Source organism: Montipora capricornis, chromosome 9 (assembly GCF_036669925.1).
Source record: "Montipora capricornis isolate CH-2021 chromosome 9, ASM3666992v2, whole genome shotgun sequence".
Classification (NCBI taxonomy): Eukaryota; Metazoa; Cnidaria; class Anthozoa; order Scleractinia; family Acroporidae; genus Montipora; species Montipora capricornis.
This window is the reverse complement of record NC_090891.1, coordinates 29,478,916-29,502,538: the sequence shown is the minus strand read 5'-3', so window position 1 is coordinate 29,502,538 and position 23,623 is coordinate 29,478,916. Positions and strand designations below refer to the sequence as shown.

General features: G+C 38.5%; 2 protein-coding genes across 4 annotated transcripts in view; one reads left to right on the top strand and one right to left on the bottom strand.

The window, feature by feature from the left end:
- LOC138016529 (gamma-secretase-activating protein-like) overlaps positions 1-14,885 on the bottom strand; it is a 39,737-nt gene extending 24,852 nt beyond the window's left edge. For all 3 annotated transcript variants that reach the window (XR_011125825.1, XM_068863693.1, XM_068863694.1), the window contains exons 1-20: positions 14,764-14,885; positions 14,547-14,647; positions 14,028-14,084; positions 12,988-13,057; positions 12,115-12,177; positions 10,501-10,589; positions 9,975-10,044; positions 9,492-9,541; positions 8,679-8,783; positions 7,719-7,814; positions 6,908-6,957; positions 5,439-5,488; positions 4,982-5,023; positions 4,696-4,751; positions 4,503-4,569; positions 4,344-4,427; positions 2,398-2,490; positions 2,079-2,177; positions 1,607-1,688; positions 201-279 (exon numbers count right to left, since the gene is read on the bottom strand). Coding sequence is in view for 2 of the 3 variants with exons in the window: in XM_068863693.1 (XP_068719794.1) it covers positions 201-279; positions 1,607-1,688; positions 2,079-2,177; positions 2,398-2,490; positions 4,344-4,427; positions 4,503-4,569; positions 4,696-4,751; positions 4,982-5,023; positions 5,439-5,488; positions 6,908-6,957; positions 7,719-7,814; positions 8,679-8,783; positions 9,492-9,541; positions 9,975-10,044; positions 10,501-10,589; positions 12,115-12,177; positions 12,988-13,057; positions 14,028-14,084; positions 14,547-14,647; positions 14,764-14,866 (1,506 nt within the window). In the remaining variant the exon portion in view is untranslated. The remainder of the gene's footprint in view (positions 1-200; positions 280-1,606; positions 1,689-2,078; positions 2,178-2,397; positions 2,491-4,343; positions 4,428-4,502; positions 4,570-4,695; positions 4,752-4,981; positions 5,024-5,438; positions 5,489-6,907; positions 6,958-7,718; positions 7,815-8,678; positions 8,784-9,491; positions 9,542-9,974; positions 10,045-10,500; positions 10,590-12,114; positions 12,178-12,987; positions 13,058-14,027; positions 14,085-14,546; positions 14,648-14,763) is intronic.
- A 109-nt stretch (positions 14,886-14,994) lies between these two features.
- LOC138017855 (coiled-coil domain-containing protein 146-like) overlaps positions 14,995-23,623 on the top strand; it is a 40,363-nt gene continuing 31,734 nt past the window's right edge. The window contains exons 1-8 of the mRNA XM_068864839.1: positions 14,995-15,224; positions 15,720-16,247; positions 17,226-17,299; positions 17,571-17,724; positions 17,831-17,904; positions 18,147-18,245; positions 20,916-21,099; positions 21,601-21,726. Of these exons, the coding sequence (XP_068720940.1) occupies positions 15,090-15,224; positions 15,720-16,247; positions 17,226-17,299; positions 17,571-17,724; positions 17,831-17,904; positions 18,147-18,245; positions 20,916-21,099; positions 21,601-21,726 (1,374 nt within the window). The 5' untranslated portion in view covers positions 14,995-15,089. The remainder of the gene's footprint in view (positions 15,225-15,719; positions 16,248-17,225; positions 17,300-17,570; positions 17,725-17,830; positions 17,905-18,146; positions 18,246-20,915; positions 21,100-21,600; positions 21,727-23,623) is intronic.

Below are 23,623 nucleotides of genomic sequence, written 5' to 3'. Positions count from 1 at the left end.
CTCATAGCAAAGAAAAGGGGATGCACTACCTGGTGTCCTAGTTTGATCATGCAAAGGACACATTGCTTACTTTTTATGTGACCCTCCCCACCAAAGTGGTGAAACTCAGATAAACAAATAGAACGGAGACCCCGCGAACAAAGTCGCAGCTATAGCCATATTTGGAAGCATTCATATTTTACAATGTTTGATGATACCACCTTTTTTATTAAACCAGAATCTCTCAAATGTATGACTGCAAGATGAAGTATAGCCAACCGTGTACTCGGCATATGAGTTCTAAAACAACAAAAAAGGTCTCAAATTACTTGCTGTCGTTCCTTCATGCTATTGTCCCTTTGAGGATGTGTAAGGCGACACACAGGCTATCAAATGAGAAATGATTCACAGACATATAAACGAGTAAATTATCTCAAGGCCACCAAGCAGAGTTATACGTTTCAAGGTAATGAGCTTCTGATTTAAGTTAATGAGTTTTTTTTTTCCGGGGTTTAAGGACGGTGCTAACTAATTCAAAGACATCCAAAAGAAAATTGGTGGTAACCACGCATTTTTCAAAGATAATTCATGAATAATATTTGCAAACAGCTTTCAAATACAAAGCAATGTATGGCGTTCTTCTCAAATTGAAGCTTAATTCTCTCTCAAAAATTCATGGTTACCTCCTATTTTCCTTTTGGATACCTAGAGTACTTACTGAGATCTACTTTTTCCTGATGTTTTTAAAATATCCCTGTATTAGTAAGCATAACTGATAGGAAACCCGAGTATCTCGAGATGCGCAGAACGTATGCGCAATAACAATAGTAGGTACCGTCCTTAAAGCTTGGAAACCTTGAAAGGTTGTCGAGCCTGACGCGCGATTTGCAGCAACGTAACAGAGGACACAAAGGAAACCATGCAAGTGACAACCACGAGGTACCGAAGGGTCGAAGGGAAGGGTTGGAGCGGTAAAGAAAACTCGAGGGCATGCAGTGATCCGCAAAGATCCAAGGCAAACCACGCGGAAAACGTACTTGTACTTATAGAAAGGAGCAATAGCAAGTGAGTCGACAATGTTTCGACCTCTGATTCTGTGGCCATTCTCAATTACATAAATTCCCGAAATTTTGTTAGGAACCCTTAACGGATAAAAGGTTTGCTTAACAATACAACGACAGTACACTGAAGGTAAGAAAAGCGAAGGGAATGAGAACTTTTAGTTTCAGAACGGTGAGAACTATATCACTTTATCGCTCGTTTTTCTAAGTAAATGAATAGCGCTCCGTCAAATTTTGGGTGGTGGCCCTCTTCCACTGAAACCTGCCCCTGCATGATCAACCGATGGCCCGGGGCAAAGTCTCACCTAAATTTAATATAGCCACATTAAATTGAAAAAGGGCAAATTCATTTGTGATGGCATACCACGCAGACGCGACGCGGAAAACTGAATATCAATGTGTTCCTTAACAGGAGTTGAACCGTGGATAACTCTTCCACTGAGCAACACAAGAACACGCTCCCACTAAACTCCTATAGCATATGTGAAGGAATCCGGAACTGGGATCCGAGGGCCACCTGGGCGATCGAAAAAACAAGGAAAATTTACCCTTTACTTAACACCTACTTGGCAAATAATTCCGCTAAGGTCGCTTTATTAAAGCTGTATTTGTACGCAGCGTTAGTGGAGCAATCATAGATATATGGACCTGAAATGATACAAAAAACCGCATCTGAGTAGAACCTCATGACCTCGAAGCGTGTAACTCTGATTCAGAGCCAGGGTTTTTCGAGTTTAAGAAATTCCTTATTTGGATGTAACGTAGCTCGTGCATTTTCCAGCGAGTGCAGCCTCGATCTTATTTTTGTCCATATTTGGGCATAAAATTGGTGTCGAAAAATCCCCAGCTTTGTTCCAAGGAAAAGAGTTGCACGTTACGCGCTTCAACTCCATGTGCTTGTGATTTAACACAAAACGACAGCTAAGGCAACGACAACGTCAAGGCCCCCCTCGGGGGCCAGAACTAAAGTTTAGATGGATTTCATGGGATCTCTAACTCTACAAAGTAAGCCTTTGATAGCTGATCAGGTGTTCTTACCTGTTTGTAGAGAAGTAGATATTTCCTTGTTTAGGTACAAAAGCAACCGCGGCTCGCAAAATGATGCTTTAGAGGAAGGAAACTTCGGAACAGCATCACCTGGAAAAAACAAGCAGACATCATGCAAACGGTGAAAACCGCAGTTAAAATTGTAAGTAAATCACCTACGTTAAAAGACTTTTTATCTTCTCTAGTTGATCACAGAAGCAAACCGTTTACATCCTGTCGATGTATACCTTTCTACAGGTTCCTGTAGAGCAGTTTTATTATACGAAACGATAAGCAAAATGAAGCTAATGGCAAAGGAACTTAGTTTTACCTTGTAAAATGATGTGATGACAGGGCTGACGCTCGGGATTACAATTTAATAAATGCATGAAGTGACCAGGCAAAAAAACCATCACGTAGTCATCTGTTGAACATAAATAATAGTAACATAAAAGCTTACGTCAGACAAAGGCCCAGTCCACACGCATCCGGATATTTTCTAATCCGCAACTTTTTCTTTGTGGATTCGCCTTCCGTCCACACGTATCCGTTCAAACCGGAATGCGAATCCGCAACTCTTTAGTCAGCTTTAGTCAGTGAAATCAACTTTATAATCATTTAATCATTTGTTTGAGAAGGTTGAAGTTTTAGTAGCTATTCAGCCGATGTGGACCTGCTATACCCACCCATCCACACACTCACAAAGGACAGCAACAAAAAAATTTCATACTCTACCCTTCTCGAATAGTGCCAACGTCCCACAGGGAACTCATGAACATGGAAGATATTTGGGTGACGCGGTCAACGGTTATAGTCCTTAAAGATTTGCAAGTCTTACCATTTGCAGGAGCCCCATGACTAGGGGCGAGCAACTCCCATACTAAGCCTATGTTACGGCATTTTTACGGACCGATCTATTTTTAGACACCAAAAAATAAAGGCAGTTCCGGCTCGGTGACGCTATGACGTCAGGTTAGTTTCTTGTGATTTATCATTGGCCTCCCTAGGGAGTTTCATTTGCGGTAAACGTCCATGTATAAGCCGCATCCGTAGATAAGCCGCACCCCGAATTTAGAAGCGCAGATTTTGGAAAAAAATGTAATACAATAAAGTTTGAAGTTCCAGTAACTTTCTATTGCTATAAACCAACAAGGACAAACAATCAAGGTTTCACCATAACGTTGAAATTCCTTCTATTGAAACAAAATGAACGAGTGCTTAGTAGCCAAGCTTTAAATGTGGGGAGGAGTCTGGGCCAGGGCCAGGGTCTGGGTATCATGACCACGTCTATAAAGATGTTTTGAAACCCGCAATAGGCGAACAAATTCATGCAGAACAGGAGCTTGATAATGCAGTCGACAAATTTGCCGAGAAGGGGTGGTCAAGGACAACAAAACAGAAGGCCATTAATTTTACCTCGCGAGTACTCGCGAATTTTGTGGTATTTTATCGCATGTGGCGGAAAGGTATGCGTGGAAGTGACTGGGCGAAGACGTCACAGCAGACAGCTGTGCGGAGGAATGGAGATTCCTTGTAGAATGGTGTTTACTTGTTCGATTAAAGCGAAAATTAATCGCTTGAAAGAGCTCTTGGAGAGCAAGATTCGCCGATAAACACTCGAAGACACAAACGGCTCCTTCAGGAGCCACTACTCATTAAAAAGTCAATGAACAACATCAACATGCTCTCAGTTCCTTTTATGTTTCTTTACTGAGATCTTACGAAGTTGTTTGAATATTAATTAGGTTTTTTAAAACTCCAAACACAGATGTATCCATGGATAAGCCGCACCCTTGATTTATGGCTTCAATTTTGTGAAAAAAAAGTGCGGCTTATACACGGACCTTTACGGCAATCTAAAAATAAATCGGTCTGTGAAAACGCCGTGACAGGAATATGTAGGGCCGTTGCTCGCTCCTGGTCATTGGCTCCTGCCATTTGCAGGTGTAATTTACACAGGCAGCACTTTCTCCTCAGTTATTTTAGCGACCCTCAGTGTTAGTCCGGCCGGAGTTTTGATCCCGCGACTTCCCGCACAGTAATCTGATGCTCAACCGACTGAGCCAACCTGTTGCTGGTCAAAATTCGTTATGCTCAGGCTACGGGTTAGGTGAAAAGCTATACTGAAAAAACTAGACGCTCTGCAACGGTAAACTGGGTTACCTGTGGTACATGTTACACAAAAACAGAGGGCACTGAGTTGGGTGGTATTGAAGGCGCTGAAAGTGGATTTTCCCAGGAGTAATGACAAAAAATGAAAATGCTTTGAGCACTTACTGAGAGACGAGAAGAATATTCGGTAATTTTCTAAATCCTCACGCCTGGGCCTCACAGTCGGAAGTACGCAGTTCATAAGGCAACCTTCAAAGATAACACATGATTGGTTCATTTAAAGTAGATTTTTAATGAACCTAACAACATTAAAAGTTAACTCACCGTGATGCAATACATATACAGAATATTCCAACTGACTAAATTGCTCAGCAGCATTCCCCGAAGAACTCTAACAAAATTAAAGTAAACCATGTTTTTGGGTTGTTGAGATTACAGTGGACCATTTTTAAACAAGCAACAACAATTTCCTGTTTCAACAAAATGAGATAAAATAGATATGAGAGATTCGCGTTACCTGAGTCTCACTAGCTTGTTTAGTTACTAGAAGCTGAAGGCAGATGTAAAACGAACCTGCATTAGGGAAAAACAAATTTCTAAGCTTCATACAAAGCATGCTATTGTATCATCTGGATTTCCACAACTGCGTTTACTAGTGACCGGATTTTTTTTCTGGGAATTCTCCAATTTAATTTCTCAGTTGCACTTGTTAATTGCTGATTGGTCTGTCTTCCATCAGTTTGGGTTCTTAAACCGGAGCCATTGAAATTCACTGTTTTCATTTCAATATCTTCAAAGCATACCTTTGCCTTGCAATGATACCACATGCATGTTGATATGTTTCTCTACAAGTAAAGGAAAAGATAAATTAGTTTCATACCTAACATCACTCTTAAGGTCTCGGTAGAGGTAAATTTGGGCATCTTGCTCAAATTTTTTGTTTTTGCAAATCTTAAATCGGTGAGCTGTGAAGTATATTTTCCCAAAAAAAAATTGTGAAAGATTAATTTTAAAATTGCTTTTCTTTGTTCTCGCCATAATCTGCGTGCGAAAAATGATTGACGTATTTATGTCAATCACCTGTGAAAGGACTGGGTGTCAATTGACACGAGCGTGCGCGATCTGCTACGTTAGCACATGCCCGAACACTGATTGGCTCAGCATAATTGGCTTTCAAGGAGGGGGTATGGAGTTGTTCAGCAGACCGTGAACTGCACGCAAAATCTTCAAGCTTCTACTTGTGTGATTTGTGAGACGAACCTGAGACAGTCTGGGTCAACGCAGCATTAGCATCGAGATATTCAGGGATACTAGAAGAACAACATGCAAAGCATTCAATTTTATTACACTAAGTTAAAATAACGTTTTTAGCACATAAGATTGGAAATATCTTAAAATAAATAATCTCCAGTATCTCACAGGTAATCTCCATCTAAGATGCATTCAATTGACCGTATTTTGGAATAGGAATTATGCATGGAATAGAACTTAGGAGTCCTTAATTCGTTTTTACTGAGATTCATATCAAAATTGTCAAACACCTTCTAAAATGCTATTTTATACATATTTTTAATATCCTCGTTGCTTTGAAATACCAGACAAATTATTATTGGAGTAGTTCTGGGAGAATAATAGCGATAAGGAGGCATAAACACGTTTGAAGAAAGGAAAAAAAAATTGTACCATTTAAGTGTTCTCCATGAATTGTTCCTTTTTATCATTTACTTTATCCTCATTGTTTCCCAGAAGATAGGAAGGTCTTATCAATGCTCCACAATATAAAATAAGCTGCAGAGCATACAGGATCATAGTCTGCTTTTGCTTTGGCAGAAATTATGTAGAACAGAGAAATACAATGTATTTGACCTGCTGAATGAACATTACTTAGTACATGTAGCATAAGAAAGAAAAGTCTGTTTCATTCACCAGTTCACACAATGCCTTTCACGTATAGTTTCTTCATTATGCGCACCTTCTATGGGCTTATTACCAGGAGTAATCATGATTGGGAGAACTTTGGAAGTTGGAATCACTAGACAAACTGAGATGCCATGAATAATGATGCATTTTTATATAAAGAATGTCTATAATTATATGAGGCTTGTCGAAGAATGTGGCTAACAATGGAACGTTTGGATTAAAGAAAATCTGGAATTAAATTTTGTTGAAATTGTCTGAGAGATTATCTCTTATAAACGCCCCTTGTCAAGAAATCAAATGAATCATGACAGGTGCACGATTGTCATGTGTGCATAAATTATGACCTAAAGTAACTCAAGATGGCACTAAAAAAGCAGACGAACGACTCACCTTGTGAAAATGATCCCTTTAAGATATCACAGAATAATCAACCCTACGAATTCAGTGGAATTTCTTGGGCTTCCCTAATGTTATTGCATGCTTGCAAGTTACATGCAACTGCAGCTTTCTCATTCCCAGCTGTTGCTGATGTTTGTAATAAAAGTTGTGTGACAAAACTTCCATGACAAAATATTCCAAGATATAGACCTGGCCCCAGTTGTTCGAAGGGTGGATAGCGCTATCCACTGGATAAATCAATCTCCACTGGGTAACTCAATTGGTTTTGCTGGTGTTTATCCGGTGAATAGTGATTTATCTGGTGGATACCGTTATCCACCCTTTGAACAACTGACGCCTGGTGTTACATGTAACTTGATTGGAGTCTAATGTCACTTTTATTAAACCAGACTGCAATGCTTAAACATTACCTCGTTTTGGAAAGGAGCTCCACATCCAAAAAGGGAATTGGTAAGTAAAGCTACAAGAAAAGGACAAACAGTTTCAAGGGAAATCATCACTCAATTATTACAGTGTAATTATTTATTACAATTCAAATTCAAATTGATTTAAAATAGCAGAGTGATAATCACAGCAAAGCTTGTATAGGTTTGGAGGTCTACAAGCTTAGCTGCCAGGTCTGCAAGCTTACATGTATGGGTCTTTACTGTAGACTGAACCTACATGTAGGCATTCTGTTTATTGTTAAATTTTTAGCGTTGTTATGCATTAGGTCAGCATTAGGAAGCTTAAGCACGCACGTTTTTTGAGAAGTGGAAGGCAACCCAAAGTAAGCTGTTTTCCCTTTTAACTTGTCTTCACACAACCACATTTACATTGCTACTATGTCTCAAAAACGTTTAGGCCTCTCAAATCCAACCTTTGTCGGTGAGTATTCGATGTATGGTGGGGTAATACGTACATGGTGTTTTGGTGCTTCCTTTCGGTGTTTCGGTGTTTCGTTGTTTAGTAATGTCCACGGTGAATAGGAACAAAGAAGAACAATCAACGAGTGGTGAGTCACTAACATTGACTTGTATGCAGAGTAATAGCTGATCGAGTTCAACGGTTGGAAAATCATCTTAAGGCACCAAGACATGTTCTCCCAACCAACATGATTACAGAGCCATCAAATGTTACAGCATGATTTACAAATTCTTAACAACAATCAAATAGAGCCAATGAGGGATATGTAGTCCATTTATAAGTAGAATGATGCATCTTGAACTATTAAGAACTGACCACTCTCACATAGGAGCTTCTCTCCTTAAACTGATATGCAGCAAACATGAGGTCTGGATTGACATCCTCATCATCATCCACTGTTTCATCAGATGTCTTGGGAAAAGTGGAAAAGTAAAATGAATTGAGGTATACAATATTTTACATACAAAATGTACAAATTATGTATAAACATTAATACAATGTTGTGGTTCAAAGTTCTCAAAACCAGTTCAATTTTGATCTTCCTTTGTTTCAGATTATAGTAATATTATAATGAATATTAGGCAAAGAAAAATGAAAATTGAACTGGTTTGAAAAATTTTAAACCAAGTAAAAATTTGAACCACAACATGTACATGGTGTAGTACTACTAAGTAGTACATTATTCCATTGTTCCGAGTGAACCAAAAGAGTGAGCTGACCTAGATTTTATGTGATTCAGGCAAAAAGAAACACTTACAAATTAATGCATATTAAACAAATATCAGAGTGGTCACACATCTTAGTTTATCTCATTTAATTAATTAATAGACCTAATCGGCTAACTCAATGTTGTACCCGATTCAAACCCTTTAGGAATAATTCGTTTTGTTCCAGGTATTTCCATATCATTTAAATATGAATGCTGCATTGATACAATACACAAAGAATCTTAATCCCGGGAGATTTGAATGGGGTACAACATTGAGTTAGCCAATTAGGTCTATCATTCAAAAATGAAAAAAAATTTTGTCATTATCAATTTTTTCCCCTTTATTTGAAACACAGTTCACACTCTTTATTCAGTTTTCTTAGATAGAATTTCTCGGGTAACCTGTAGACTCAATACTGACATTGAATAAATACTATAGTTAACTACAAATGTATAGTAATTGCCTCTGAGTTCTGATCATATTCACAACCAAAGCTGTTCGTAAATTAATGTAAAAATTACTGCTAACGACTTCAATTTGCTTGGAATAAGAGTTCATCTGTTACCTTTTGCTTGGGATAAACTACATAGAGGCGTTGATGCTGACTGTCCCACTGCGCCCATTTAAACTCATCAGTCACTTGCTGTATCCTGGGCTGGCCATTTATAAACTGCAAATCCATAGCCAACAAAAAATCACATTTTCAATTGATTCCTATAAAACCCATTGACTCCTAGGAGTGAGAATAATAGATTTTACTCTGTGTAATATGCCAGATGATTTTACTTGTCAATGGGGGTGGTCCAGGGTGGACCAGGTGTCAATGGGTTAAGCGCTGCATCCATATTTCAACAGATCACAGCAAAATTTAAGCAAGGTTAATCTCAAGCCAATGCAGCATGCAGCCTTTCATGTCAAATGGCATCCCTTTATTTTGCAGGGGCCCTGGAATCCAGCAGGGCAATTAAGTGCACGTGCGTGGCTATGCAATCTTTGCTCATCCTTGTGGGCCATTTTGCGAATCACTGCGGATTCATAAAGCCCCACTCTTCCCGTCCCGAGGCTACGGTATTTGGTTGTGGAGGTACACTATCAATATCATTCTTGCAAGATCAGGAAGGTGTTTTTCCATTGGACTTACAGTGTTCCAATTTGATGGTGCCAGTTAGGGGCTGCTTTGGGGTGGTTCCCTCTTGTAGGTTGCCAGGGATGCCATCCCGTGGTGCCTGGAGGCCAACAGACCCCCTCCCGCTAACTTTTAAGGCACCAGTTCCCAAGCTCATCAGTTGGCGAGGAATTTCAACCAATTGTGCTATCATAATGTTACAACTAGGGTTTGTGTCAATTAGTAAAACAATACGAATTGAATGTCATTTACCATTCCTTTGTCTCCAGATCTGGCCATTGGAATATGATACAATCCAATTGCTGAGAAAATTAAAGTGAAATGCAGGATTTAAACCTCAGCTTAACGTTGTTGGATGTGCAGATTGAAATGTTTAACTTTAAATTGGCTTTTAGTAGTTTTCTTGGACTGCATGTATAAACAAAATAATTAGCTCTCTATTTTAAAATATTTAACAATAAATACATAAAGCAACATTATTTCTTTTGCTGAGATATAGCAAGAAATATTAAATCACAGGTTCAAATGCAAAATGTTCAACACGAAAACTCCAATCATCATGATCGCTCACTGTTTTAATGATCACTCAATGATCAATAATGGTAGGCAGTGATTTTCATGGGAGACTGACATTTGCAAAAACACTAGTATGTACAACTACAATTAAGAAGTTAGCAACTTCTTTCAAACCAACATGTACATTTCCTCCACTGTGAGAAGCACTGTGAAATTTACCCTCATTATGGTGCAAGAAAAGCATGTGTGACTCCTTCTTAGATGAACTACCATATTCTCCATACAGAAACTAGCAAAAAAAGAATAAACACGTAATTGTAATCAAAACTCGATGTCAGAGGTTGAAGGTGTTGACCACTTATAGACTTTAATTGTTGAAAGCAAGATGATTTTACCCATCAATGGAGAATTTAACCCTTATGGACCATAGAATTAACAACATCTAGGTCCTCTAAAAAAATGGCGTGCACATCCCACTAATAGGTAGGTGGGGAGAGTTGATGTGGTGAGAAAGCATTATCCTCACCTCCCTGTCCCCTCCTACATTTCCTGTTTTTCAATTGATTAGCTTGGAGTTAAATACAGTGTCAGGGTTCAGTTCAGTGGTTCACTTCTCTGCTCTACTGTAACTTTCATGATTATATCTTATCAAAACTCAGTTTATAAATGTAGTGTTTGAAGCAATTATGTTTATGCAGACAACTAATTTTGCACTGTAGAAATGTTTGAAAAGTAACATTATTACCTGCACTCTCTGAAAGGTATGTCTTTCAATTGCCAAGGAGTAAATACGTTTTTGTGGTTGAATTTCAGCAAGAAATGATTTGTAGATAACTTGAAAGAGGAGAAAATAAACACATACTGTTCATACATTAAGAAAAGGACTGTTTGTTACTAATTCCAACCACCACTGAACAATTAGTCCTAAAGTCAAGGGGTTTGCTGAGAGGTATGAAATTGATGAAACATCAGACTCGTCTAGTGCTTTACAAAGGAAAACAAGTCAATTTGAAAAAAAGAATCTAGCAATTTATCAATCAGGCCCCAGTTGTTCAAACGATGGACAGTGCCATATATCTACCGGATAAATCACTATCCACTGGATAACTCAATTGGTTTTGCTAGTGTTTATCCGCTGGATACTTAAGTGATTTATCTGCTGGATAGCGCTATCCATCGTTTGAACAACTGGGGCCAGGACACTAACATCTGTAATGCACCACAATGTTGTACAAAACAGAACTTAAATAAAACAAGATTTACATGTGCCAACTGTATAGTCCAGAAGCAAATTTCAATTTGCACTGTAACCCATTGACTCCCGTGAGTGACTTCAAGCTACAATAGATTTTACTCTGTCTAACGCCAGACACTTTCTACTAGTCAATGGAAGGGGCAGTTTAGGAGTCAATGGCAAATTACACTAAAGTGTTTTTAGCCGAGCATGCATTCTTGCATCCAAGTCATATACTTATACTGGAGCTGACCCTGCATCCAACAAAGAACAGTAGAAAAATTATCAATGACCTGAAATCATGATTTAGCACAAAATTGGGATCATGTATCTTACAGGGTACCTTGATCGACATATCAACTGATGTACTGGATTGACACTTGACCGACATGTGACTGATAATTATGTTAATGGGCTGTAGAATATAAAGAACTGACTGCTGGTCTACCAAGACCATCGACTGTCAATCAATCCACCTAACATTACCAACATTTCACCGTCATAATTATTTCAGACACTTAATCGACTTTCTGTCGTTAACCAACCGATGTATAATTTACATATTAATCTGTCGGTTGATGTTCATTGATTGTTGAAAGGCTTTATCAGCTGACTCTTGCTCAACTCTTGACCAACATTTGGTCAATATGCCACCGGTACTTGTGACTGATAAGACCACGGTCTATACATCGGCCGACATCAATGGAAGCTCATCCTATTTTTCGGTTGGCTAGAGGTTGATAATCGGTCGATATGTCAAGTGCCGGTCAAATGTTGATCGAGTCTAGACCAACATACCAACCAAAACATTGGTCAATATGTCGATCGCAGTACTTACCCTAATATAATATACATGCTCCCAAAATCGCACCAACCACAGGCATATAAGAGACCAGTTGATAATGCTTTTCATTACACTGTTTTTCAAATATTACCATGTAACGTTCAATGCTTCGAGAAATTATAACATTATCGCTGACAATCTTGCACCTTTGTTTACTAACTTAAGGTTGAAGCAATTTCCAGTCATGGTAATTTTGATTTCAGGGAGTAGTTAGAGTGTTGGGTGTATGACTTCATAAACAAGGGCCTTGATCAAGATATTTTTGAACAACAGACATTTACCAGGAGTGTTTGGAGCTGAAGGGTCCTCTACAAGTCCAAAATAGCTTTCAGTTATAGTGAAGCCTGTCAAAAGAACAGCAAAACTGTAAGTCTTCACCCACATCAGGCCTTTAGATGCCTTTAATACTACAGTTTTGGGAAGGAAAAGATCAAGATTTTGAAATTATTTTGTGAAATTAAAGGAACAGGTTGTCTCTTCTGAAGTGTTAGTCACTGCAAATTAATGTAAAATATAAGAAATCAGGGGGGAAAGCAAAATATAGTGGCAGAGCTCGTGGAGGTGGGACTGGAAACAAGACATTTAAAAGACTTTTTCCTCAAAACCCTTGCTGTACGACCAGGGTTAAAATCTTGGGAATTAGTAAACAATATAAACTTAAGACAAAACCATCAACATTTTAATTTTTAAGAAGATCTATTAAACAGTTTTTCAGTTATTATCAACGTTTTTGCCATTTGTGAAAAACCTCCTGACAGATTTAAGTATTTATTTCTATATACATGATTATTTTTTCTTGCTAATGAAATCCTGAAATTTTAAGGTGGGGTCGTACAGCTAGTTTTGGAGAAAAAGGCCATTGAAATGTCTAGTTGCCAGTCCCCCCTCCAAGAGCTTGGTCACTGTATTTAGCATTTTCCCCTGATTTGCATTTATTTGTCCGGTAAAATTACATTTTACATCGATTGCAGTGATTAAAATGCACTCCACAAGAGACATCCTGTTGCTTTAATTTCAGATTTCAAAATCTTGATCTTTTCTTCAGAAAACTGTAGTAAGCCACCTTAAATAACCCTTTCCATCACAGCCTGCTACGATTACTTTTATATTGCAAATTACCCATGTACTCAATTGAGATAAGTCACTGGCCTCACCTAGCAGGGTCCTCTCTTTGTTCACTGATGCACCGACCACTGACACTTTTTTGTCATGAATAAATACCAGCTGCAAACAAGGATATTATGGATTTTATCATTTTGAAACAAGCTGGTTAAGTTGCAAGCATGATTGACCAATTAATTGGGCTCTAAGAAGAGTACTAGAGAACCCTCCAAATCTGTTGCGTATGTAATACTGGTATCAATTATTCCCATAAAAGTAAAATTAATTGCAAGGCTACAGTAAGGACACAACCTTGTTCTCTCTTCTCTGCCTCCCTTGTTGTTGCAACAACAATGGAGGCAGAGAAGAGAGACCCTGGGAATGAGGTTGAGTAAGCTGACCTTTTTCCCGTAAGCCCTTCATCACCGTCAGGTTTCTTTCGCAGGTACAGAAAGCATCCTAAACATTCACAAAAGCTAACCTTAGGCCTAATATATTAGGCCTATAGAAAAGTTTTTAGACCTAAGGTTAACTATTATGAATGGTTAGGATGCTTTCTGTATAAGTAAAACAATGACCTGCGACCTGTGACCTGTGACCTGCAAAAGAGAGCTGCCGCTTCATCACAGTAAGATGAAGGGCAGAGTAACACTCAAAACATCAGTGTTTCAATGTCCCTACAGTGGTCAATTTACTTTTTTCATTTTTCCTTTAACGGGGATGGACTCCTACATGTAGGAGTGAGACTTAATAGATTTTACTCTGTTTAATGCCAGACGATTTTATTCGTCAATGGGTGGTTGTTTAGGGGCCAATGGGTTATTACATTTTCACATGTCATGTACATTCTCAGCCTAGAAGATGCCCTTAGCTAAAGCACTAATTATAAGACTATCATCAAACCATTTGGCCATGGAATGACAGACACTCCCAAAGAATAATTGACAATCGCATGCAAATTTGACCAGTCAGCTTTACAGGATAGACAACTACATCTTGCTGCTGAAAAGCCCTTTTCAGGGAGCGCAATAAACGTGTATGTATGTATGTATCTGTCAGAATATAATGAAAAATAACACTCAAGATATCTCACCCTAAGTTGATGTTGAGAAGGAACATATACTGCAAGATAAGTCACTTCATTTCCTTCCTAAAAACATCAAGATAAAAAAATTTCTCATCCTGCTCATTATGCCTGGATATGATGGGCACATGCAAATTCCTAAAATTTGTCCCTATTCCATAAATTGAAAAAATTGTGAAAAGGATACAAGCCACGACAGTGTAAGTTGCAAAGATTGCTTCAAAACTGTGCCCTAAAGCGAAAATAAGCTTATATTTTTGTGGTTCTATATGACTACAGTGTATACCGCACCCTCTTACTTCCAACACCTACGATACACGTACATTTACACTCTTTTCACCCTACTACTATTAATGAGCTGGGAATGCTACACTGCTGTGCATGCTTCAATCGACTGACTTATCTTAAACTATGACCATTTCCCACAGACTAGGCTTATAAAATCCAAAAAGAAATTTTAAAATACTCTACACGAACGGGTTGCGGTCTAGCTGGAAAGAGAATGGTGAATCGTCGAGCTGTACTTACAGGGACTCCAGGACTCGCATCATTCCACGTTACAATTATGGCATTGTCTCTCTCTTGTCCAACAACACGAACTTGAAGCTCCTTCCTTAAAGATTCTGCATCTAAAATGTTGAAAAACCAAGGGTTACAGAATCTTTCTTGTCTTAAGCTTAGAACCTTGCCCTCTACACCGAGACATTTTGCCTTAAAAAAACGAGCTCCGCAAGTGCATTAATACCATAGCCATCTCCACTTAATTTTCCACCGTGTTTCTCCCTTTCCTTTAATAAAAGCGGTAGAATATGATCGTTGAAACTCAAAGTTTCTTGCAATTCCACCATCTTTGCTGTTGTTGTCACATGACATAAATGTTATTGAGTGTATGCGTTCTTAAAATGTCCTCTCTCAGCTGTTTTCCCCGAGTAGGGTCTGGTGCCCAAAGTTGTTTATGGCCACGTTTCCTAGTAACACGATCGACCATAGTCGTTTTCAACATGGCAGCAAATTTGCAAAAGTGCTGTAGTTTTCGTTTTGTTTCGTGGTTAGTTTCGTCAAACGCCCACGATGAGTGAAGGGGAAGAAAGAGAATCTCTTAGTCGCGAGATTGATCCAGCCATCTGGGCAGTAGCTCCTCGCTTACACCAAGAGGAAGGACCCGTAGATGTCAGTGCAAGTCCAGCATTTCAGTGCTTGGACGAAGTAAGTTTTGGCTTGCCATTCACTCTTTTACACAAGATGTTGTTGTCAGTTGGTTTTCTGAAAAATAGAAAGGGAGAAAATACTGTGTCTCTGTCATCTTTTTTTTCCAAAAGCAGCAGAGTTCGCAGCGGAATTTGATATTTTTAAACAATGTTCTCTGACGCTCGGGAAGATTAAGATCCACAAGATGTTGTGTATTTAGCTCACATGTTGACATGTTCGAAATAATTTTGTAATATGCGAAATTTTTCGATTTTTTTTCTTTCATCTCATGCTGACATTCACCGCCAATTTTGACGAGATGTGCAATTCTTTTTTGTACTAGTCCGGAACAATCTTGTTTAAAGTAATCGTGTTAATCAGTTTAGTAATAGATTTGAAGCATAAAGTGCACGTGTACCTGTTTCATTTCTTAATCTTTACATTTGTCGATCGAAAGGTTGAAACAGTTGAGCGTATCAGTTAATCATCAATTTGTTGTCGGTCTGCCAACAGCTGTTTTCTCAGGGAAAACTTGCAGGGGAAAAAGTAGCCAAGCTTAAAGCCAAATACACCAATCTCCATGAATCTCTTAAAGCAACAAGAGAGCAAGAATCCTCACTTCTTCACAAAGCAAAAGACATGCACCAAGAAGTTCAGCGGCAAAGAGCTGAGCTGGAGAAAGGAGATAGCTTTCCTGATGGTGACAATACTGAGGTCAATAAACTAAGACAAGAACTTCTTAAACACCACAATGAACTTGCACAGGCAGATGAAAGACAATACCAGTTAGATTTCAAACTGGAAGGATTGCGTGAGGAAAAAGTAATGCTCGAAAGAGAGTATTCCAGAATGCCGAAGCCTGGAGAAATGGAAAAACAGGTCAAAGAACTGCAAAAATCAATTGAAGAACTTAAAGTTGAAATTGCTCAGAGAACGGTAGACACCAAAAGTCTGAAGGAAGAAGTTGAAAACAGAGAAAAGCAAGTGAATGCACTGCACAAGGAGGTTGAGGGGGATTTGGAGGAGCAACAAAAGCTGAAGGTTAGTCCAAATATCATTTGCTGCCCAGGATTTCTGTTCGGTTTACTGTATACATGTAGCTAGCTGAAAAGTCCATCATTGATGAAATTTCTGGAGTTATTGCCGGTGCTGAATAAATTACTTGAAAAGTCAGAGGACATGAACTGGGTGAAAATAAGTAACGGTGTCTTAGGATCTTTACAAGTTCTACAAAGGATCCTTCAAGATCCTTCAAAATCTTTAAAGGTCCGTAATAATAAGATGTGGATCCCATCTTAACAAGGAAATTGGTGCTTTCACATCTGCGACGTCAAAGAATGTTGAAACATTGTCCAATTCAAATTTCTAAATAAGTTTTAAAATACTTTTTATTAAAAGTATATAATTTTCTTGTGATGAAAATTTTTATATCAGTTTTTATAGTGAAATGGTTAAGTCTGCATACGAGCCAAGTGGCCCATCAGGCCGGAGCTTATCCTAGTTTCCATGGCATGAAGCGACTAGGAGTATTTCTACTCCCCCCTGGATGGGATACCAGTCCATGGCAGGGTTACCCCCAGCATTTTGCCGGTACCCATTTATACACCTGGGTGGAGAGAGGCACCGTGGGAGTAAAGTGTCTTGCCCAAGAACACAACACAATGTCCCTGGCCAGGACTTGAACCCGGACCATTCGCTCCGGAGTCAAGCACACTAAATATGAGGCCACCGTGCCTCCCACTTTTATAGTGAAATAAATACACATAATCGTATCAATGTACTTAACCTATTCACACCTCAAATGCCCTGGGGCACTCCCTGTTGATGAGTAAAAGTCGTCTGCCATTAGACAGAGTAAATCTATGTATTATTAGTCTCACTCTCAGGGGTCAATGGGTTAGACATGTTAATTTTAAAACCTATGAAAGCTTGTGTTTTAATTAATATAATTTTTATAAGACTTAATATTCATTAGTCAGTCAAGTGCACCTCTCATAATCTTGATGTTGTGGTTATTAGGATCAGTTGGTTCAAGTTCATTCTCAGCCAGCTCACATAACCAAACAGACTGATCTACTCTCCAGACAACTCAGGTAAAATACTGTTAGTAATGCAATGTCATACACTGTATACCTCAATCCACACAATAGTTTTGCCTGATTTTTTCTCACAATTTTCCTCTTTAAGGAAACTTACAAAATGTACATGCACATGTACCGGTAAATTGAAGGGCTGCAATCATTCATATCACTTACTGATGATAATGTGCCGTGAAATTTGAAACCACAAACTAGTAGCTAAAAAGAAGAATTGTGCACTGGGATCAAAAGATTAGTATCTTGATATTAAGTGCTTTCTCTTTAGGGAAGTGGAAGAAAAAAGATCTAGCCTGGATGGGAATGTGGAAGACATTGCCAAAGACCTTCAAAGGCTAGAAAGCAAAAGGCTTTACTTAGAGGAGGAAAAGACAGATTTATCAGAAGCCCTTGACAGGCAACGGCATTTATTTGAGTCCAAGGTAAAGGACTGAGTTGCTTTTGGCTTTATTCTACTTACAGGTGAAATGTTTTTATTAGTTTACTGTCCACAAAGCTAATAAAAAGATAATTTTTCTCAAAATTTAGGAGAGAGAAGTGGATATGCTTGCTAAAGAATTTGAGCTTGCAAAAGAAAGACAGGCTGAATTTTTAGGAGACAGGTATTGAATCGTAATAAATATTACTACACTGCATTCATGAGGGGTCATTCAATTTTCTTAACCCATTTATCCCTGAGGCAGCCTCCATGGCCGAGTAAAATTGCCTGGTATTAGACAGAAAAGGGTGAAACTCATTAAATGATCTGGTGTAGAATGTGGAGTTGCTGTTAGTACATGTAATACACACTGTAATATGAACTACACTGTAGTTGGAAATAAATTTGTTTTTGTTATCTGCTCAGAGGTACTTTGGATTTGAACTTAAAGCACGCTGCTGTAGAAAAGAAGTCAAACCACGACATCCATGCCAGGAAAATGCGTGAGAAGGAAAGAGATCTTAAGTAAGTTTATTGTGCAAGTAGAATGTAAAGGAATTACTTTGCTTTTGATATCTTTGCTAAAGTCTAAAATGGACAAATTACTATGATTCTCAGTTGAGTATGACACTAGGGAAGTTTGATGACAAAGTTTCAGTGTTAAAGTTGCCAGGTTGTCAAGGGCAACTTGCTTCATTTCCAAGGGTAACTTTTCAGTGTTTGACGTCATTCAACTGGTAATGGTCGCCAGTTTAAAAGGAAAGGAACTTTATTTATTATAAGTGTCGCCGTAGAGCACTAATCGGGGACACTGTAAATTGAAATTAACAAGTTAACGCAAATCAAATCAAATTTGAGTTTAACCGTTACCATTTGTAGATTTTGGCGGGCTCATTGCTTGTGATGTCAAGGCCCTAAAAGTTACTCTTGAAAACGAAAGAAGTTGCCCTTGACAACATGGTAACTTTTATTAACACTGAAACTTTGTCACCAAACTTCCCTATTGCAGGCCTTCTGACAGGGTGCGATTAAAAAATGCAAATTATGCGATTTTTTCAGGGCAGATTGTGCGATTAGAAAGGCCAATTATGCGATAAATAATGTAAATTATGCGATTTTTTTCTCAGCAATTTTGAGCTTGTTTTATAAGGTTTCAGGTTAAGAAAAACACTTTTTTGCTGCCCTAAAGACATTTTGAACACAAAGGAACAGTAATTATGTATCTCGATCGACATTAGTTGGGATAAATAGAAAAAATGAGGTCTTCTGCACTACCGGTGCACCACGTTAAAAGTTGAAAGGAAACAGCTAACATGCCAAATGAATGATCAAGGTGCTCGTCAACCACGAATTTCCGAAGATGGTCAATCACAATAGGGCCATACCCCCATTTATACGAGAGAAAATAAGCCGCGGCTTTCTCTGGCCGCGGCTTACAGAAGACTCGAATGTTCACCCCGTATAAATGGTACAAAATCTACGTTCACGTCTTTTTCAAGCCGCGGCTTATATTGACTTGGGAATATATATTCGTATAAATAGTTCCTTTTGCGTATTTTGTACACCATGGCCAGAGTAAGCCGCGGCTTATTTTCTCTCGAATAAAAGGCCCTAATATTGCACGACGAGAAAAACATCAGTCCATCGTCCACGTGGAGCGTACCTGTGAGGTACTTTCTTGCTCGATCGTGAGCTGTCAGATTGGGCGGAATGTTTCTTCGTCGAAGAAAAAGCGAACGTTTTCACAACAAACTTATCCATGAGTAAGTTTTTATCAGTTTTCAACGAAAGAAACTACATTTTGCCGAAAAACTTACAACTTCGCTTATTTTTCATAAATCTCTTCTATAAGAGAAGGCAAGTGTGTTATTTCAGTGGTGTGTATATAAGGGCGTGTTTGTGTTGCACCAATAGAAGGAGACTCGTACCAAGTCCCTGACATGAAAAATAAAGCCTTGAACTTCGAATGTTTACGAAATCGAAGGTGACAAAGGTTTTTTAGCCTTTTTCCAAGATAAATCATCTTAAAAATGGCGTATTTATGCAGGAATTTCTAAGAAACGTCTTGATTTATGTTTCAGTTTATGAATTTTGTGCGTCCTTTTGTGAATTATGCGATTTTTCGTGAATTGTGCGATCGGATGCGATTTGAGGTCGATTGTGTGAAATCGCACCATCGCGTAATATCAGAAGGCCTGCTATTGTCATACTCAACTGAGAACCGTAGTAAGGAGGTAAAAGGGGATACTGGTTAAGTTTACTTGGAAGGTTTTCCCTTGACCTTCCCTGGTAAAAAACCTCTTACAGGTTTTAAAAATTAGTGTAAAATATAATTGAAGTGGCAAGGGCCTTTTAAAGGATGATAGGGAAGGCAAACTTCCAGGTAATGAAATGACTGTTGTGTCCCTTGAGAGTCCGAACAAAGGTTCAAAATGTGAGGGGAAGATATTAGCATACAGGAGAAGTTTTAGGCCTCGTTTTTATTCTTTAATGAAGAGTGTTTTGTTGGGCCTAAAGTTCATACATGTGACGTTTTATCAACGTTTTGGTAGGCTGTTTAAAGCTCATGAGTTATTAATGAGTTTAACATGGCTAAATAACATTAGACAATTGCAAACTTAAAGTTAAAGTCCAACAAACATATCCAATGGCCTTAACCATTTGCATAAGTGACCTTTGGGGTGGCCTTCAGAGTTTTAAAGGGATTTTGTATCTTCTTGCTTTTAATGTGCCATTCATTCAGCTGATTATTGCAGATCATTTATTGCTGCCTCTTTAATTAAGCAAAAGTTAATCATTGCGGATTCTTGCACCCTCCACTCCCTCCCTCTCAGTATGCCAGGCCTTTAATAGCAAGTCTGTGGCCTGGTAATTGGTTTCCACTGAATTCTTTCAGTGTGACGCTGCTAGTCCGTGGCCGCTTTGTTGGGTGGCTCCCACTTCCAGGGTTGCCATGGAAACTATCCTCTCTGCACACTGCAGCTGGCATCCTACTAACGTTTAAGGCAACAGTTCCCAAGCTCGTCTGTTTGTGATGAGTTTATTATGAAAGTCAATGTTAAAATGAGAATATTTTAATATTCATTATTGGAAAAACACTAAAGTGGTACCTCGGGCTCTCGAGTTTCTTAGTGCCTTGAACATCTTAGCATCAGACCATTACTAAAACTTTTACTGCAACAATGTTTGCCTCAGATCTTTGAAAAAGAGCGAGTTGCAAATGAGGGTTGCTGAAGATTCACTTGGACATATAAAATCTATTTATGACAAAGTGAAAGGTCAAGTGGATAGTGCCCCAAGGGATGATGGAACATTGTTAGAAAAAAGAAAAGAGCTGCAGAGAGAAGTGGATGTCACAAAAAGAACTCTTGCTCAACAGGTATATGTGATATAATCTATGAAAAATCATTACGAGTGCTTCATTGAGGTATCCAAACTCCATGAAACGGATGAAAGCATGTTATGGCCACATGCCAAGTGCTTTTGTTGTTCCAAGGTGTCTGGACACCCCAATGAAACATGAAGCACAATTATTTAAAATAAAATTGACTTGTTAACCTATCAACACCTCAAATGCCCTAGGATGCCCCCGGTTGATGAGTAAAATCCTCTGGCATTTATAGATGGAAGAAAATCTGTTACCGGTATTAAAGTCACTCCCAGAGGTCAATAGATTGATTATTGTTTCATTGGGTATCCAAATGTACTGTACATGCATGTGATGTGAAATACATCCAGTGATTGGTACAGGTGACATGATGATTATTACTATAATTATTATTAGTTTGAGACATTCATAAAAACTACCTGTCAACAGAGTGGACATTTATTTACATGTACCTCAAAATTAATATGATTGTTCCATATCTTGCTATGTTAGAATGCTCTTACTGCTCATGAGCGAGCCCGTGTGGAACAGATGATTCAAGAGGAAGAGAGACTGTTAATGGAGCAAAGTGAATTGAGAGTTGATGTCATTGATTTGACGAGACTAGCACAGATTAAGGTAAAAGTGTATTAAATTGGCTAAAGCTTATAATTATTGCTTAAAACAGAAGAATTAATTAAATATTAATTGTGTGGTTCCAGAAAATATCCATCCCCCCCCCCCCCACAGAAGATCATTGGAAATTCCGAGGGGGAGGGGGGGGGGGGTTAAAGTGCAGTAATTTCTGAAGGGTAGGGAGGTTTCATGGGAAACTACTTTTCACAAACCACGTACAAAACATTCAATTTGAAAGCAACATACGATCAATGTGATGAAGCACAAAAACATACCGGTACTTATTATTGTCTTATGTACTTTGTTTTGAAACAACAATCAGTACTCCTGGCCATTGAGATAAAGCTAACAAATTTATTAGCTTCATTGTTTCTGTTTTTCTTTGAGTTAGCTAGTGCTACAATCTCCTGAAGCTAAGAACGAGGTGTCTTTCACTTTCAATTGGAATGGATTTAAAACATTCGAAATGGTGGTCTCAACTGGAGTCTGGTCCCCAGACTTCCAGCTTTGTTTCGTTTTCATCTGACCACCACTTCCATTCACTTGAGTATCACTTTTCACTACCTTCACAGGCAGTAAACACATTTTTGATAGGATTCATGTTTTATTGGGTTTACTTTAATTATAGTAACTCATAGAAAATGCGATGAGACGCAAGTTCCCACCATCTCAATGCTTGTGTGCAACAACATTTTCTTTTTTGTGGGTGGCATTTAGACCACGGACAGGAACCGGAAGTCAAATTTTCTCTTTGTTGAGGAAAAGATTGAGGCCTCGGAGAACGAGATTGCAAGTTGAGGTTTAGTCCGTTTCAGTTGTTGAAGTACTTTCGTTCCTTCAGAAGGCCTGGCTACCTGGCTAGTAAATCGTGACGACGGTCACGAAACCTGCTGTGTTAACATGTCTGTCTTAGGGAACGTTTAGTGAAATGTGTAGACAAAGGATCCTTGTACATTTCTGTTTTATTTACTATCGTTTGCGAAGTTGTTTAATTGTAAGCAAGAAGCAAGTGAAAAGTTCTCATCAGAGTTTGAACAAAAACGTGAAACTGGCGACATGCAAGCCAAATGTTTTTGCTTGTAATCTTACACACAAAAAAAAACACAATTTCCAAAGTTGATGGCGAAGAAGTTTAGCTGGATATTTAGCTTTAAAAAGCGTTATATTTTTATTAAAGTTAACCTTAATGTTTACTCTGTTGTAATCAAATTCTACCCTTTTTTTTTTATAAGTACAAAAATTCTGGAAATTCCTAGACCCCCTGAAATGGAAAATCCTGGGGGGAGGGGGGTGCAAATCAAAAAGTCCTCCATGGGGGGTATGGGTCTTTTCTGGAACCACACATTAATACATTGTATTGCGGAAGGAAGCAGCGTCACAGGTCCAGTGGTTAGTGCGTTGGGTTTGCATGGAGTTGCCCCAGCTGGATCAAATCTCTTTCTAATCTCTGGTTTGGATTTGTTTCTGCTTGTCCTGCATTCAACTCTACCAGGCTTTGTAAGTAGCCAGCTGGTTTCCTCCTGCTAGTTGGGGTTCTTAATGTTTCTGTTAAGCTTGAATTGTTTTTTTCAGATTATTAAAAGTGGGGTGCCTGTAAACTAGCTTGATACATGTAGCTAAAGTGCACTTCCACTATAAACGAAGCATTTACATTTATTTTACATTTTACAATTACATTTAATATGTAATAAAAATTAAAGTAATATTTAATAATAAATTACTAATAATTAAAGGAATACTATGGTGCCACACTAGTGGGTGAGTAAAGCATGGAAATTTAGTCATGGTGATCATCACCATTCGTCTTCATTCCTGATGGAATGTAGTTCTTCAACTTATGCAGGCCATCTGACTGTATTACATGAAGTGGGTATTGTAAGTCGTCCCTCCTGGATTGGCA